The sequence below is a fragment of the Psittacula echo genome, assembly GCF_963264785.1.
Source record: "Psittacula echo genome assembly, chromosome: 6".
NCBI classification, from domain to species: domain Eukaryota; kingdom Metazoa; phylum Chordata; class Aves; order Psittaciformes; family Psittacidae; genus Psittacula; species Psittacula echo.
Window position 1 is genome coordinate 46,955,253 of NC_137743.1, and position 15,310 is coordinate 46,970,562.

The 15,310-nt window shown below is 43.2% G+C and overlaps 1 protein-coding gene across 1 annotated transcript; it reads right to left on the minus strand.

Moving 5' to 3' along the window:
* Positions 1-179: 179 nt before the first annotated feature.
* On the minus strand, positions 180-14,915 carry LOC308223377 (nucleolar RNA helicase 2-like). Its single transcript, XM_080622219.1, has 15 exons — positions 14,532-14,915; positions 14,034-14,321; positions 12,517-12,592; positions 11,363-11,541; positions 10,293-10,410; positions 9,457-9,642; positions 7,976-8,121; positions 7,570-7,719; positions 6,227-6,388; positions 5,528-5,647; positions 4,267-4,340; positions 3,088-3,247; positions 2,141-2,275; positions 1,324-1,368; positions 180-828 (listed from the first exon to the last, which is right to left on the minus strand). Exons 1-15 carry the CDS (start codon positions 14,907-14,909, stop codon positions 643-645), a joined length of 2,403 nt encoding a protein of 800 aa, XP_080478345.1. The 5' UTR covers positions 14,910-14,915; the 3' UTR covers positions 180-642.
* Between the last annotated feature and the right edge of the window lie 395 nt (positions 14,916-15,310).

Consider the following 15,310-nt stretch of genomic DNA (forward strand, 5'->3'; position numbering starts at 1 on the left):
CCCCTCCTCCCGTCTCGTTGTCATGGCTGCCACAGTGCGGGCGGTCCTCCTGCCCCCCCCCCCCCCCCCCCCCCCGCGGTTTCCAATACTCGGCGTTCCCCACAGCCCTCCCTGTGCCGGAGCTGCGGGCAAACGGCACCGAGCGCTTATCAGCAGATGGTGGCAGACAAGCGTGAGCACCACAACGGCCACCAATACCTGGCACCCGTGGAACACGGTAGAGGAAGGGTGGTGGAAGGCTTGATCCCACATTTTTCTGGATTTTTTTTTTCTCTTAGAATCAGATTTTTTAATGTAAGAGTTGTTAAACAGGCAAGGTCTGGTAACTGTCCGTGCTCAGAAGTGTTGTTCCCCACTGTGCCAAGTTTCCAGTAAAACACTCATCTCCCTGAGACATGCATGATGTTTAGTTTAGTTTAACGGCAGAAAAGTGTCAGCTGGGCAAAGAGAAAAACTTAAAAAAAAAAAAAAAAACAACAAAAAAAACCCACCAAAAAAAAGCATCCAGTCATTTCAGCAAACATGATGTTTGGGGATACTCAAAGCCAGGCTGCTTTACCAAGGAACAAAGGACAAAGAGGAATGGCGAGCAGGTTTTTACTCTTTGATAAGTCAGCTCAGTCCACGTCTGTACCAATAAAGTCACTTGTTAAAATCATGCCATCGGTTTCCATTCTTAAACCAGCTGTTTCTCTTGAAGCCGCCGCCGCCTTGCCTCCCATTTCCAAACCTGGAGAACGCTCGTCCTGCCTCCTGGGGGTACTCTTCCAGCTCAGGCAGTTCTTTTGCCACCGACAGTTGCCAACGCCTGGTGTCCGTCCACTGTTCCTGAAAAAAAAACAACATAACCAGACATCATGGGACTGCAGGTGTGTCCAAGGTAAACTACTGCATTCAATCTTGTTTGTAATAAGGCATTTCCAGATAAATCCCACCCGTACCAAAATAGGCCAGCAGAGCCCTCCTGGGAGACAACTCAGTCCTGTGACAAAGGATAAGCAATCACAAAAGGACGAGAGTGAGTGAAGTCAACAGAAAACTGGTTAACTCTCAAATACACCGGAGAGGTCAAACACAAGAGTAGCCAAAGAACAAAGGATTTAGTTTAATAAAAAAATACTAAGAACTGAAATGAGAAAGCGACATGACAAGGTATTTTCTAATGACTGTGCTGCGCTTGTTCTAATGACTCTGTTGTTTGTGCAACATCCTCATTAAAACACAAACCTTATCCTTCCAAACCACCCTGTATTCTACCCTATACATGGCAACCAAATTTAAAATCCTGAGGTTCTAAAGCCAATTCTGTCTATAAGAACTTACCTGGACGTTACTCAGCTCACCAACAGGGACATCAAAGCACACCCCCTAGAGCAGGAAAAAAAAAAAAAGAAAAGAAAAGAAGAGCCATTTGCTTTCCAAACACATATCCAAGAATGGAGACACAGCTCCAGGCAGGCAGCAACAGCAACCACTTACACACACTAAGTGTAGAAACCAGGAATGGCAGAAAGCATGGTCTTTTGGGAGAAGCTTTTTATAAGCTCTGTGCCGACAGCAGCATTGCCTGCCATCAGCCTGTCTGCTTAAGACAGGCATCACCTGAAACCACAAGCTCCCTGACAACACACTTGCAAAGGAGACAAGCATCAGAAAAGTCACAGGCTGACAGTCAGGTGAATGCTGTACTGCTCAGGTCAGTCAGTCACTGCTTTACAGATGTCTTCTTGTGGTGGTGGTGTATAGTATTAGCATGAGCTTACAATATAAAAGTCAAAACAAGCACTCCCACTATATAAATATTTCTGATGACATACCCCTTTTTTTTTTCCCCTAAAGAAAAAATTCCTGCATTATCATTTAGGAGCAGAGTCTCCATCCAAAGAGTCTTAAAACACTAGATTTAATGCTTTTTATCAGGTTGGGGGGGGGGTTGTTGGCTGTTTTAAATAATGAACACATAAGCAGCAGTTTCAGGGGAGCTCATGATAGGTTAACATTTTCTGAGAAATGAGATTAAATGGGGATAGTGAGGTATCAACATTTCTGTACTAGTATTTCAGACCACCTGCCTCGATCACTGCAAAAACTGGTCAAACACACCCATCCACCCCTCTTCCCCAAGGCTGGGCCACCTTACCATCTTCCCCTTGAGAAACCGCATTGAGGATACTTTGGAATCTACTTCTTCACCAAGCTGCTCTTTTAGTCCTCGCCAGGCATAGCTCATTGTATGCATTTCTATTGAACACTTCAACACCATGGTCACGAAGCCCTTCAGGAAACAAACAGAAAAATGTTTGTAAGACTAAACTTGGTTGGACAGCCTGTAACTCACTAACTAATGAATTGTGCAATAAATAACTTAGTATTAAATACTACATTACAATAACAAGAAATCAACTTCCCAAAAGTGAAGCAACTAAAATCCTCCTAAGAAGTTGAAGGCATACATCTCACATAGGACTGCCCATTGACAGAAAGACCAAGAGCATTTCTGCACTTTAGCCAGAAGCAGACACATTTATTCAATATATATACTAAGTTACCACTAAAAAACAGGTTAAAAAGTCCCAAACTGATTCAAGAAGCATAGTCCAGCCACATGGTATTTCCACAATCGCGTCACCATACAAACTAGGCCAAGTTCTCCCTAAATGCACCAGAAAAAGGAAGGGACATACTTTTCTTGTCAAGTTCTCTTTGAAAGCAGGTAATCAAATGATAGACTTACTGAAATATTACAGAAATAGAAGAGCTTCCTGGGAAGGGAAAACTACAATAGCACAAACCCATCTATTAGCTTGTAAAATGTCATTAAATTCTCTTAGACCAAAGTCTTCTGTCACTTTGATCTCTGGAGAAATTCTTTCAATTTTAGAAAATTTACTGATATCAAGTTTTTCTGGTTTCTCATATAGTATCACTAAGGGCTGATTTCAATTAAGGAACAAGCAACCAACCAGAAGCTGGGGATAAAAGCTACTCAGAAACCCTACTGAAAGAGCCTGAGAAGATGCCACACTTGGACCGGATGTAAGCAATTCATTTATCCATTCTTGTTAACACAGGTATAATATTATTTACCGCAGTTGAGTTGAGTAAGGAGCGCTGCTGTATGTAAGATGCTCCAGAAATATGGGCTAGAGCTGCAGCCAGGGCAGCAACTGCCCCTTTTTCATCTATGAGCTCTTGAGCAGATTTTCTGAAGTAGTCTACTGCAGAAGGAGGAATGGCCTCCAACAACCTACATGGGTGACAACAGAAGTTTAATAGATCAGGAAAGGCCTGTGTGAAGTGCAGTTATGTTTAAGACATAGCTTTCAAGACTAACAAATTATCTCTAAAAGCCTTGGCTCTCATGCTTCATTACCACTCCATTAACAACACTTTCAGGATGTTGAATACCCACATTCTCATTAAGCAAAGCCTCTTGAAAGATGTGTTCAAAACTGAGGATATACAACATGGCATGTTTGACAGCACTGATAAAAACATGAAGGCAAGGCTCTCAAATATCAGCATTCTCAAGGCTGTACCCTTGCTTTTACTCCACAAGGAAGAGACACAAACCACTACAATGCCACCGCTGGGCTTCGGCAAGGCACTTCTTGCTCTCAGTGCAAGCTGATTAAATCATTTATTTCTGGGAGAGGCAGTGAAAACAAGCCTGAAAGTGGAGAACAGCTACCTCTCTAACGCTATTTGTGATACATCAGCACCTCCCACCATTTTTCCATCCATGGTGAACCCAACACCATGTCCATGGTCTCCTTTACACCAGTCAAATCCTCGCTAATTATAATAATCTTGTCCATGTTATTTCCACCAATGGGACAGAAAATGTAAACAGAGCCATATGGAATAAAAAACCCCCCACCCTTAGAATAGAATGATACAAAGAAACACAGGACAGGGCTACAACACCCTCACTAGGGCAAAGTTAAACTCCTCAACAAGTACTGCTCTTTACACACTGCTACTGTTATCATCTGAGTGGATGAAATAAGTTTCCCTTCATGACAGTAATTCCCTGTTTTGCTACTGATTTTTGAGGATATAAACAAAGGTTGATACCTGCAAGCACACAGAAGTTCATTGATATTATCTTATGAAAACAAATCAGTATCTATATGCAAAGCAACTGACTTACAATGTAGAGTAGATATGCTCACATACAGGTCTGCTCCCTTAAAACTTTGCATTAACAGCACTGTTGTTGGTAACATACCTAGACATCTTTTAAGAACAGGCTAATAAGCTTACTTTTTGGCATCATTACTTGAAGCTTCAATTACATCTGTAGCAGAGGGAACACCCACACGCTTAAATGTAATCCCCTGAAATCAAGAAAAGAAATCACAGTCAAAGGTATGTTTAACACTCTACAACCCAACTCTATTTAAGTCACATTGAGACCACTAGTTATTGTTCATACTATCAACGCAGTCTTTACCTAAGTTATTTCTCAAGCTAGACTAAAGCTTTTAAATTCCTGCCTTTGTTAATCTGGAGCTACTTTACACTGAATATACATGCAGACTGTAATGCAAGGTGTGGTATGCTTCATACACTCCTGTTACAGTCTGTCTGCTGACATCAACAGACTCATGAGTGGCCTGGAGAAATCCCAGGCACAGCTACAGGTTGGCCAAAGAAGAGATTCAGAGCAGCTCTGAGGAGAAGGACTTGGGGGTGTTGGTCGATGAGAAAATGAACATGAGCCGGCAGTGTGCGCCCACAGCTCAGAAAGCCAACCGTACCCTGGGCTGCATCAAGAGGAGCATGACTAGCAGGTAGAAGGAGGTGCCCCTTCCCCTCTACTTTGCTCTTGTGAGACCACGCTTGGAGTATTTTGCACAGTTCTGGTGTCCTCAACATAAAAGGGCATAGAACTGTTGGAACAAGTCCAGAGGAGGGCCACAAGGATGATCAGGGGACTGGAGCACCTCCTGTATGAAGATAGGCTGAGAAAGTTGGGGTTGTTAAGCCTGGAGAATAGAAGGCTGTGTGGAGACCTCAGAGCAGCCTTCCAGTATCTGAAGGGTGCCTATAAGGATGCTGAGAAGGGACTCTTCATTAGGGACTGTAGTGACAGGACAAGGGGTTACGGGTTCAAACTTAAACAGGGGAAGTTTAGATTGGATATAAGGAAGAAGTTCTTTACTGTGAGGGTGGTGAGGCACTGGAATGGGCTGCCCAGGGAAGCTGTGAATGTTCCATCCCTGGCGGTGTTCAAATCCAGGTTGGACAGAGCCTTGGGTGACATGGTTTAGGGGGAGGTGTCCCTGCCCATGGCAGGGGAGTTGTAACTAGATGATCTTAAGGTCCTTTTCAACCCTAACTATTCTATGATTCTATGAGGCTGATATAAAAGCACTTAAATAAATATCAACATTTTAGGCCTATTAGTAAATAGGATGAGTTCCATACCGAAGTTCTAAGAAGTCCATGGTTACGAAGCCTAAGAGTGGAAGAGTCTTTTAGGCGGTAATTTCATTAAACAGAGGTCTGAGGTACAACTCACCGCTTTGTGCTCAACTTGTTTTAGAAGATCTTCTTCTCTTCTCTGAAACAAACAAATGCAGATCCCAGTCCGGCCGGCTCGACCTGTACGTCCAGAACGATGAATGTAGGAATCAACATCCTTCAGAAATTCAGACAGAACAGGAGAAAACCTAAAGTTATTTAAACTGTTTACATCTACACACTGGAAGAGAGAAAATGAAAGATAAATCCTAATTCAGAAACCTAAGGAACAATACGTTAGGTCTATATACCCAAATTATGTACAAACCACTCGGGCTTGCAGGTACTCTGTGGCCCAAGATATGCTGCCTCAAGTTTAACAAACACTACTGACATAAAGGGGGAAGGATGCTAATAAAAGCTCAAATGAGTTTCAAAAGAAGAAAAAGGCGGCAGGAATATTTTAGAATTGTTATGAAAACAATGTTTAGAAAGGATTCAGAAATGCTGATGTCAAATGCTATAAATGATGAATGATGTCAAAAGCTATCCTACAACTTTCCAGAGTAACCACAGCCCATCACTTCTAGTTTACTCAAAGCTCAAAATATAAAAGCATAACTAAGAAATTCTAGGCCTGTGTTTACAAAGAATCCACTCTATCTGTGAATGAGAACATAATTCTGGTGAAACAGAAATAACCCACTGTTCTGTCACAAAAAATATATCACGATTTTAGTTTCTCCATACGACTTACTTTTGGTGGTGAACACTGTATAACAAGGTCAACTTCAGGAATATCCAAACCACGGGCAGCTACATTTGTTGCAATCAGAACTTCAAACACACCATCTCTAAAGCCTTTTAATGTAATTTCTCTCTGTTTCTGTGGAATGTCACCATGCAATGACTGGGCATCCTGTCAGTGAAACAAACCATTAACATGTCATTTAACAGTGGAGTCTAGTACAAAACCCAAAATATTGTACAGAGCAAAAGAAAATAATTACATAGCTGATACCAAAGTGGTTTTATCCCTTTCTGGGACAATAATATTCATAACTAGTAGTTTTACCATAACGTCATTGTTTCTAGCATACCAGTCTGCCAAAAGAGCCCACTTCAGATTTCACTTCCACTGAGACAAGTGAAAACAACTTTACTTAAACAGTGCTTGTCAAGAGCTACCAAGAGACTTCACTCCCTTCCATGGGAAGCCATCCCAAAACTCACAAAAGCACGAGTTTTCAGGGCATGCCCAAGCCCTATGAGTGATCTGAACAACAAGAAACAGATGAAGCGTTTGACAAGGAGAAAGGGGAGAGTCACAAGCTCAGGATTCAAGTAAGTAACATGCTAAAGCATAACTTACTAGCATAAAAGAAAAACGTGTCATGTACTGACACAGGAACAAAGTAATTGGATTTATGGTGAAAGCAGCAGGGCCAACAGACAGAAATTGTTGCCACAAGATTTTAATGTGGATAATACATGACATTTATCAGATACTGAGCAAGCCATGTATTCTCACCATTGCTCTTTCTCCATAAATTAGTATTTAGTATCAAACAGGATTTTCTCTAGCAAAAAAAAAAAAATAAAAAATCCAGCACCTTTCCCCACACTCAAAAAAACCAGTAATTGAAGTCAGGTGCAGAGAACCTGCTCAGTGTAACACCTGAGTTCTGAACAAAGGGCAACAGAACATTCCATTCTATCACATTAGTTGATTTTCCTGGATACTGAATGTTCAAATAATAAAGACCATTAAAAGATGGGAATCCAAAAAGCACATTAACACAAGAATAACTATATACACTATACTAGCTCCTGTTAATTATTATTCTTAACATCTCCTAGTTATTCAGCGTAAGCTTCGTATTTTCCATTGATTCCTTTCCTTCAAGTCAAAGGAATAAAACTCATAATCACAGCCAAGAAGGCATTTTAACTACAAAGCTCCACTTTTAGAAGCAGCTTTCAGAAATCTTAAAACCACCCACAGAAACAACTGGATCTATACAGTTGCAACCTTGTATTTATTTCAGGGCATTCAACCCCTGAACATATAACCACTGCTCTCTGTTCAGACACCAGTACCTGTTTGAGTGAAGCATTCATAGCCAGTTCATTTGCTTCCTTTTTGGTCTCACAGAAGACAATGGTCCGCCCATGGCTGCCACTGTAGACTTGAATGATATCTCCCAGAACTCCTGCTCTCTGAGATGACCGACACTGTATAGCCAAATGCTATTTGGCAAAGAAACATGATCATCATCTATGTTAAAACTAAGCCACACACAGGACACACAAAAACAAATGCAGAAAGATTTTTTTTTTTTAAAAGCTTGCAAACTACTACCCTCATATGAAAGCTATCCTTGGAAAATGTGTGTCAAACACGTGAGAAGTCACTCCACACCCCCATTTTTAATGTCAACGCAGAACTTGTTTCACCCAGACCAGATTCTCAGGACCTGCACTACTCTGCAGCAGAATCACTCACTTCCACAGTCATGGCAGTCCTCTGAGTTTTCTTTCCAATCAGGTCAATCCGTTCACAATCATCTTTCATGTATTTTTTTGCTACATCATACACCCATGGTGGGCAAGTTGCAGAAAACAGCAGTGTCTGGGGGTTGGTCTCAGAACCTGCAAGGAAAGGTCATCAATTACAGCTATCACAACAGACTCTGAAATTCAAGAACTGATAAAAAAAGCAAGAGTTGCTCTCAACTTGCTAAGTTTCTATGTGTAGTAAGTCAGCCACAAGAAATCAGAAACAATGAAAACATTTTAACACCTTTTAGACACCAAAGGCAAAATTACAGTAATATGAACAAACTGAATCCCTCATCCTGCCTGAGAAGAAATGCAAGGCACATTTACAGTTCATCTGCTAAAAACAGTTTAGATAAGCCTGAAGTCTTCCCACATACCTGAAAGAATTTGTCTTGATCCCTCCTTGCCTGGTATTCCAATATAACTACCTATGAACAGAATGACTGTGCGAAGGAAAAGGCAGGCTAAAAAGGACACTCTGCAGTCCAGGGGAAGAACTACTCCAGGTAAGAACAGTTTAAAAATAAGTATCTTGAAATAGTCTATCCTACCTTCAGACAGGAAGAAACACACACTGTAAAGGGACACTATTATTCTCTATATTACTTCCAGTTATGAAGAAAACTTTTAAGATTGAATAATTATGACAACTCTTACAAAATCTATACAGATTTCCTTTTTTAGAAGATCATCTCTATTTTTTGGCTGCCAGGACAAAGACCAACTCTGCAGAAATGAGGAGAATGTAATAGTCAAGTAAAAGACAAGTACAGACAGTGGCTGTACTGAGTCAAACACAAGATCCATGAAGCTCATAGTACTCTCTCCAACAGGAGGCAAACACAGTCAAAGATGTGAAGAAACACTGTCAGGAACCATTTTGTGGCTTCCAGAGCCAGAAGTTACACTCTTGCTTTTAGTAATCCTTGATATTTCTATTTCCAGTAATTCAAGCCACTTTTCAAAACTCTTGACATTAGTACAACATGGCAAAGAATTTCACACTATTAAAACCACCTCCTTCTGCTCTGTACCTGCTACCTGGTAGCTTTGCTGAATGCCCACTACATCAGAAAAGAGCAAATATTCCCTAGCTGTCAACTTTATGTGATGATGATGTACAGAAACGCCATAACCCTAACCCTACAGTCACATCTCTCACACTGAAGAACACTAGGCCTTAGGGATTTAGGTTGGGTTTGTTGCTTTTATCCCCTCTTTTCAACCTGCCCTCCTTCCAGAGATGCCATTCCAGCCCTTCAGCCATCTGTCACCTTGCTTTGAACCTTTTTCAATTCTACCTTACTCTTTTCTCTGAGGTCCAATACTAGCATCACATAAAGGATTCAAGTTGCGGGTGCACCAGCAGGTTTCAAATTGTGTTTTCTATATTGCCCCCTGTTCCTTTCCTGCATTATAATTTACCTTTTTTATAAGCAAATCCTAAGATTTCTTCCACTTGTTCAGCAAAGCCCATGTCTAACATGTGATCAACTTCATCCAAAACAACATGCTTCACACTGGAAAGTTCCAGTTTGCTATTCTGAATGTGGTCTTTGATCCGTCCAGGTGTTCCCACTAGAATATCAATGCCACTTTTAAGGAGATCAACTGGAAGAAAACATGGAAAAATAAGCACAGTGTCAGTATGCTAAGAGACAACAAGGTAAAAAGTTACCAGCACACAGCAATGCTTCTAATTTTATAACCAAAAACCTACTGCACTTCACATTAATCTCCAAATAAATCACTACATCCAGGCTGGGTTACAAACAAGTATGTGTGGCAGCAGTCCATGTTGCCCTGTCAGGAATACCAGCTAAACCACAGCCAAAGTTACAGTAAGATGCACCAATTTCCAAGCAACAATCAGCTAACATTAGAAACCTCCAGAGCTTTATTTCAGTAAAGACTCTAGTGTTTCAAATAAATTCTTTTTCACAGCTACCTCTGGAGACAGAGCTGCACACACATATGCGATTCTCTTTCCCTTGGACAGTCGTCTAGTCCCAGTGTATGTCCACACAAAAAGGAAGAAACTAAAAGGACTAGTCACTTCACAGACATACAACCGTTCTTTTAAATCAAGATTTACTGGAAATAAAATAATTTAACCCAGGCTGTATGCTTCCGTTGAAAGCAATATCGTGGTTCCTGACTGAAGTGAAACTCCGAGGCAGAAAAAAAGTCAGTTTCATTCATGGAATGCATTTGGAGATAGTCAACTCTAATCCACTAGTAATTCCCTAGTGATCACTTACTCTGCTCTTTATAAGGAGTTCCTCCATAAAAACAAGCCACTGACAGTTTCTTAGTGAGATTCTTGAAGTCTTTGGCTACCTGTGTGGCCAGTTCCCTGGTTGGAACAAGAACCAGCACCTGGAGGGAGTGAAAAGAGACAAAATGCAGCTGTGGTTGGGAGAGGGTGCTAGGAGAAAAGGGTTTACTTCACATTAAACAGCTTGTGCTCCCATTCTTATGCTATACTTGTTCTACACTACACAGGTGTCCATACCTCCCCAACATCCCAGCAGTGTTTCCTGCCACTTGGAGCCTGCACAACACAGCCTCATAGCCAGCAAGAAGAAACAAGGCAAAGCATTACAAGATAACTGAGATGTAGAAGAGCAGTATTTTTTTTTTCTTAAGTTAATGCTAGATAAAGTAGACATTTCAGTAACATTGCCAAGGACAATGAAGGTAAAGTTCAGCGCTAAGGATAGCAACAGTCACTAAACAATTTGGCATAGTAAGATCTTAAAGGCAGTTTTTCAATCTAATAATTATATATACTTAATTTGCATGTGCGTATCTGATCACACTTATCTGGTTATTGATTCCATCTTAAGCTTCAGTAGAAATGTAAACACCATTTGCATCCGTCTCCAAACATGCAGGGGGTGGGAAGGTAGAAACATGGACAACTCAAGAGCTTTCAGTTACCACCATGGAATTTATAGTGAGAAACAACTTCAATGAATGGAGACAAGTCCAGCCGACTCAAACATTACCTCAGAAGAGGCAAGGGATTCAGCCCCAAAACTGCATGCTAACTTCCTGAGGATAGCAGTCCGGAAGTCCACTAGCTACTACTGTAGTGCCCTGACTACTCTCCCAAATGCAGACACAAGGAACCCCAAATATGAAACACACTATCACTGTGATGCTGCAAAATCTGTCACACTAACTCCTGCTCTAAGGAAAGTGTTCAGTATTACAAACACCAATAAAGGAGCAAAAAGTCCCAAAATTCCTCAAAGCAACTACAAAATCACTTTCCAAAACTCCCACATTCTAAGGTTTTGATGTTAGCCCTTAAGCGGTATGTTACTTTTGGAGTGCGGCCTCTTCTCCCATCTAGCAAGACACTCTGAAGTTTTTCAATCAATGGAAGAGCAAAAGAAATGGTTTTCCCGGTTCCTGTTCGAGCTTGAGCAATTACATCTTTGCCATCATATATGGGCTGAAAAGTCCTCACTTGCACAGGGAACAGGTATTTTACACCTTGAGCTGTAAGATAATCCAAAGAGGTTTCATTAGAAGGTGAATGATGAGAAGCCCTCATATACAACTAACCTGAATATGCAAGGCACATCACGTCAAATCCTGAAGACAATAGGAGATGCAACATAGAAGAAAACCATGTATCTTTATTTTTACTCTTACTCTAGCTCAAAAGGTATCCCACCCCTAAACACACAGCTGAGTTACGTACAAAGAAATAGAGCTTTCTTTGTGATGTCTGGCATAAGACAACAAAAAAGGAGGAGAGGGAAAAAAAACCAAACACATACACCCCATTTTTCTGCTACAGCCCAAGATTTTGTGGTAGCTTGGGTCTGAAGGTGGGGAGGAGGTGAGGGTGTTTGTGTCAAAGCATTCTAAAACTTCAGAGAGATTTTGCACAGCGCAAGTGAAACAACCCAAAAGAAACTTCCCAGCAAGGAAAATGTAAAGGATCAAGGAGAATTTTGCCTGAGGAACCAGAATCACAGAGCTTCCCAACACAGGGGACAAGAACTCTACAGTGATTACTTCCTCAAAAAAACTAATCAAGAAGAGACACAAAAATGCCCGAAAGTATGAGAATAATCGTAGACTATCTGTTTACAGAAGCCAAATAGCCTTCATATACAAAACACCATTATACTTATTTAAGAAGTGGTATTGTAGACAGCAGATATGAGATTTGAAGTAAAAATACGTAGTAAGTAGAATGATGCTGACGAGAAGGGAAACCCTGTCTCTAGAATGCATATCTAGGAATAACCACGCCATGGAAGAATAAATTCACCTTAAAGCACTTGAACAACATAGAAACTTTGTTCCAACTTAACAACAGATTATTCGAATCTACAGTGACTGCTCACATGCATATTCTCACCACACAATAAATGGAAGGCAATTACTCTTGGCTTCTGTTTCTGCTTATATGGGTAACAGCATACAATTCCGGACAAACATTTCTTTGACACATTAACTAACCTTTGAGAAGGTTGATGGTGTTCTGGGAGAGAGGAAAATTGGAGAAGTCACCTTCTTTTGCTTCTTCTGTCAGCTCCTAACAGGATAAAAGAAATGATGAAAAAAAGTCACTACCTGTAAGAGATCAACAAACATACCCTACACAGAACTCAAGAAAAGCAATGCATTTGCCTTAACATAGCAATTTTACCACCTACCTCCTTACTGTTTATAAAGAAAAGGAAAACCCTTGTGATGCAGGTTTTTCACAAACAAGAACATGATCATAGCGTAAAGTGGGAAACTTGAATCCAGCCACCCAGTATTAGAAGACAGGACACACTGACACAGGCTGCACCACTCAGTGTGACAGAATTCTGACAAGCAAATCCTGGTTTTACATCAGTCTTAAGTAAAGACATCCTGTCAAAGTTCTTCTTACTTTTGTTACCTGCAACAATTTATTCAAGACCACAACTACTGCTATTTCATTCCTAATTCAGATATACCTGCATCACGTTTTAACGTCCAATTAAAACAAAAGGAAACAACTGCACCTTCTGTGTGATCTTACCATATCATGTACATATGCTTGACAGGTCAGGAAAGTGAAACTATTTGTTAAAAAGTCTCAACCGGAATCCACTGAAATAATCAGAAAACTGTTTTTCACAGCAAAACATATTTGGTGTCACAATTCATTGTGTGAAGCAAGAATTTCCCTGAATATCACATGCACTCAGTACACCACACAGCTCCATAATTCTGCACACCAGTAGATACTTACTTAAAATTCAGTGTTTCGCCTTCAAAGACCTAAGATATCACACCATTGCACCTGTTGTATACAAAGCACTCTCTTGAATCACATTCCCATCTTAAATGAGAGGAAACTACCCACAGAAGGCCCTATTCAGGGAAGGCAAACTGTGGGGCTCTCTCACACGTATGTGCAAGGCCAAGGATGAAATCTGGACAGAGAGAACTCCAGAAGTGGGGATTAATAAGGGTAACTGTGACCTTCCCTTACAGGATACCTTGCCAAATACTTCCTCAAAGTGCCAACCAGCACAAAGCAGTGCACATTTCTGGGACAGCGACTGTCTCTGCAGCAGTGAGAAACTGCTCTTTATGCTGCAGGACACAAACCAAGTTGCTACATAATGAGAAGCAAGTACATGAAAACTGTTTTCTGCCAGCTCGCCTCCTCCACTGCAGGACAGGCTACCTCAAATGGCTTGCCATTTGCCACGAGGAGGAAAGCATAAGGAGAGACTGCTACCACATATGGTGCATATGCTGCTGTGCTTCACTCACTCACCTGCAGCTTGGGCAAACAGGCATGATGCTGGGCACTCTTCACTGCCCAGGTCGTGGTACTGTAAATCTAAGGGGAAGAGTGGCAAATGCTGCCTACAACAGCAGCACAATGCTCCCACATCCCTCACACAGCACCCAATGCGTGTCATTAAGCCCATTTGTTACCAGTAGGACTTTAATTAAGCAAGACAAGGCTCTTCTGGCCACAACATTACTACCTCGGTGTCGCTGTCCTGCTCTCCAGCGGCTGTGTTGCTGATCACACTCTGTACTGCCAGGGACGTCACACCGCTGCTTACAGCGGAGGAAGGTTTCACCGTATGCTCGGAGCCGTTGCTCTCTCCAGCCAGACCATTGCTCTTTTCCTTTATTTTCTTTGTCTTCTTAGGCAAGGGGGGTTCAAGGTCACCATCGCCCAGCCCGCTCTCCTCCGGCTGGGCCTGTTCGCCGTCAGCTTTAACGCGCCGCTTCACCTTCTCCCGCCGCTTTTTCTCCTGTGTCTCCTCCTGCGAAGGGAAAGCAAGCGTCATGCGTAGAAACCACCTCCACCGCCCGCCTGCTCCAACAACGCACTGCTTTTCGACTTCCAAGCCTGAACTCCCATGACCGAGCCACCCCCAGCTCCCTCTTAAGCCCGCGGCTGGGCCGGGTCGGGCCGTACAAAATGGCCGCTCCCGCCCAGCACGTGGCGCGCGCCCGCCCAGGCTCGTTCTCACCTTGACCTTCCTCCGGCGGCCCCGGCGGAGCGTCTCGGCACCCGCTGGCGCCTGCGGCTCGGCGGGGCTGGCAGCGGGGCCAGCGGCGGGCATGGCGGCTAACTGCTCCCCGGGGAGGTGTGCGGCAGCACTGCTTCCCGTCTCGTAGCGCCGGCCCAAAGACCCGTGCCCCGCCCCAACGCGCAGGAAGTGAGGTGAAGCGCCGAGGGCGACCGGCAGGCGAACGGGACCGCGCGGCAGCGCCGCCGCCAGCAGCAGCAGCGGGCCCGCCCTGACGCCAGACAGCCAGCCCAGCTGCCGCCGGTCGCCTACCGGAGCCGCCGCTGCCCGGGCTGCGGGTAAGCCCAGCCGCGCCGCACGGCCCCACACGCCACCCATGCGTCCGCTGCGCCACCGGCCCCTGCCCGCCCCTTCCGTCGACGCTATCCCGCCGGTCCCTTCCGCCGGCTTCCCCCGAGCCCGGCGTCCCGAGCACCGACCGCACCACCTGCTTCTCTCTTCCCGGAGCTCCTGCCGCGACGCTGCAAGCAGGTTGCTGCAGCGCACTGCCGGCGGCAAAACAATACTCGCCACATATAGTAACGCACGTAAATGCTTGGGACATGTCTGCTTAGGAAAAGGGAGAATGGCTTTACACTGAGGGAGGGTAGATCGAAATTGAAAGTAGTTCTCTACTGAGAGTAGTGAGGCACTGGCACAGGTTGCCTGAAGAAGCTGTAGCTGTTCCCTCCCTGGAAGTGTTCGAGGCCAGACTGGACAGGGCTTTGAACAACCTGGTC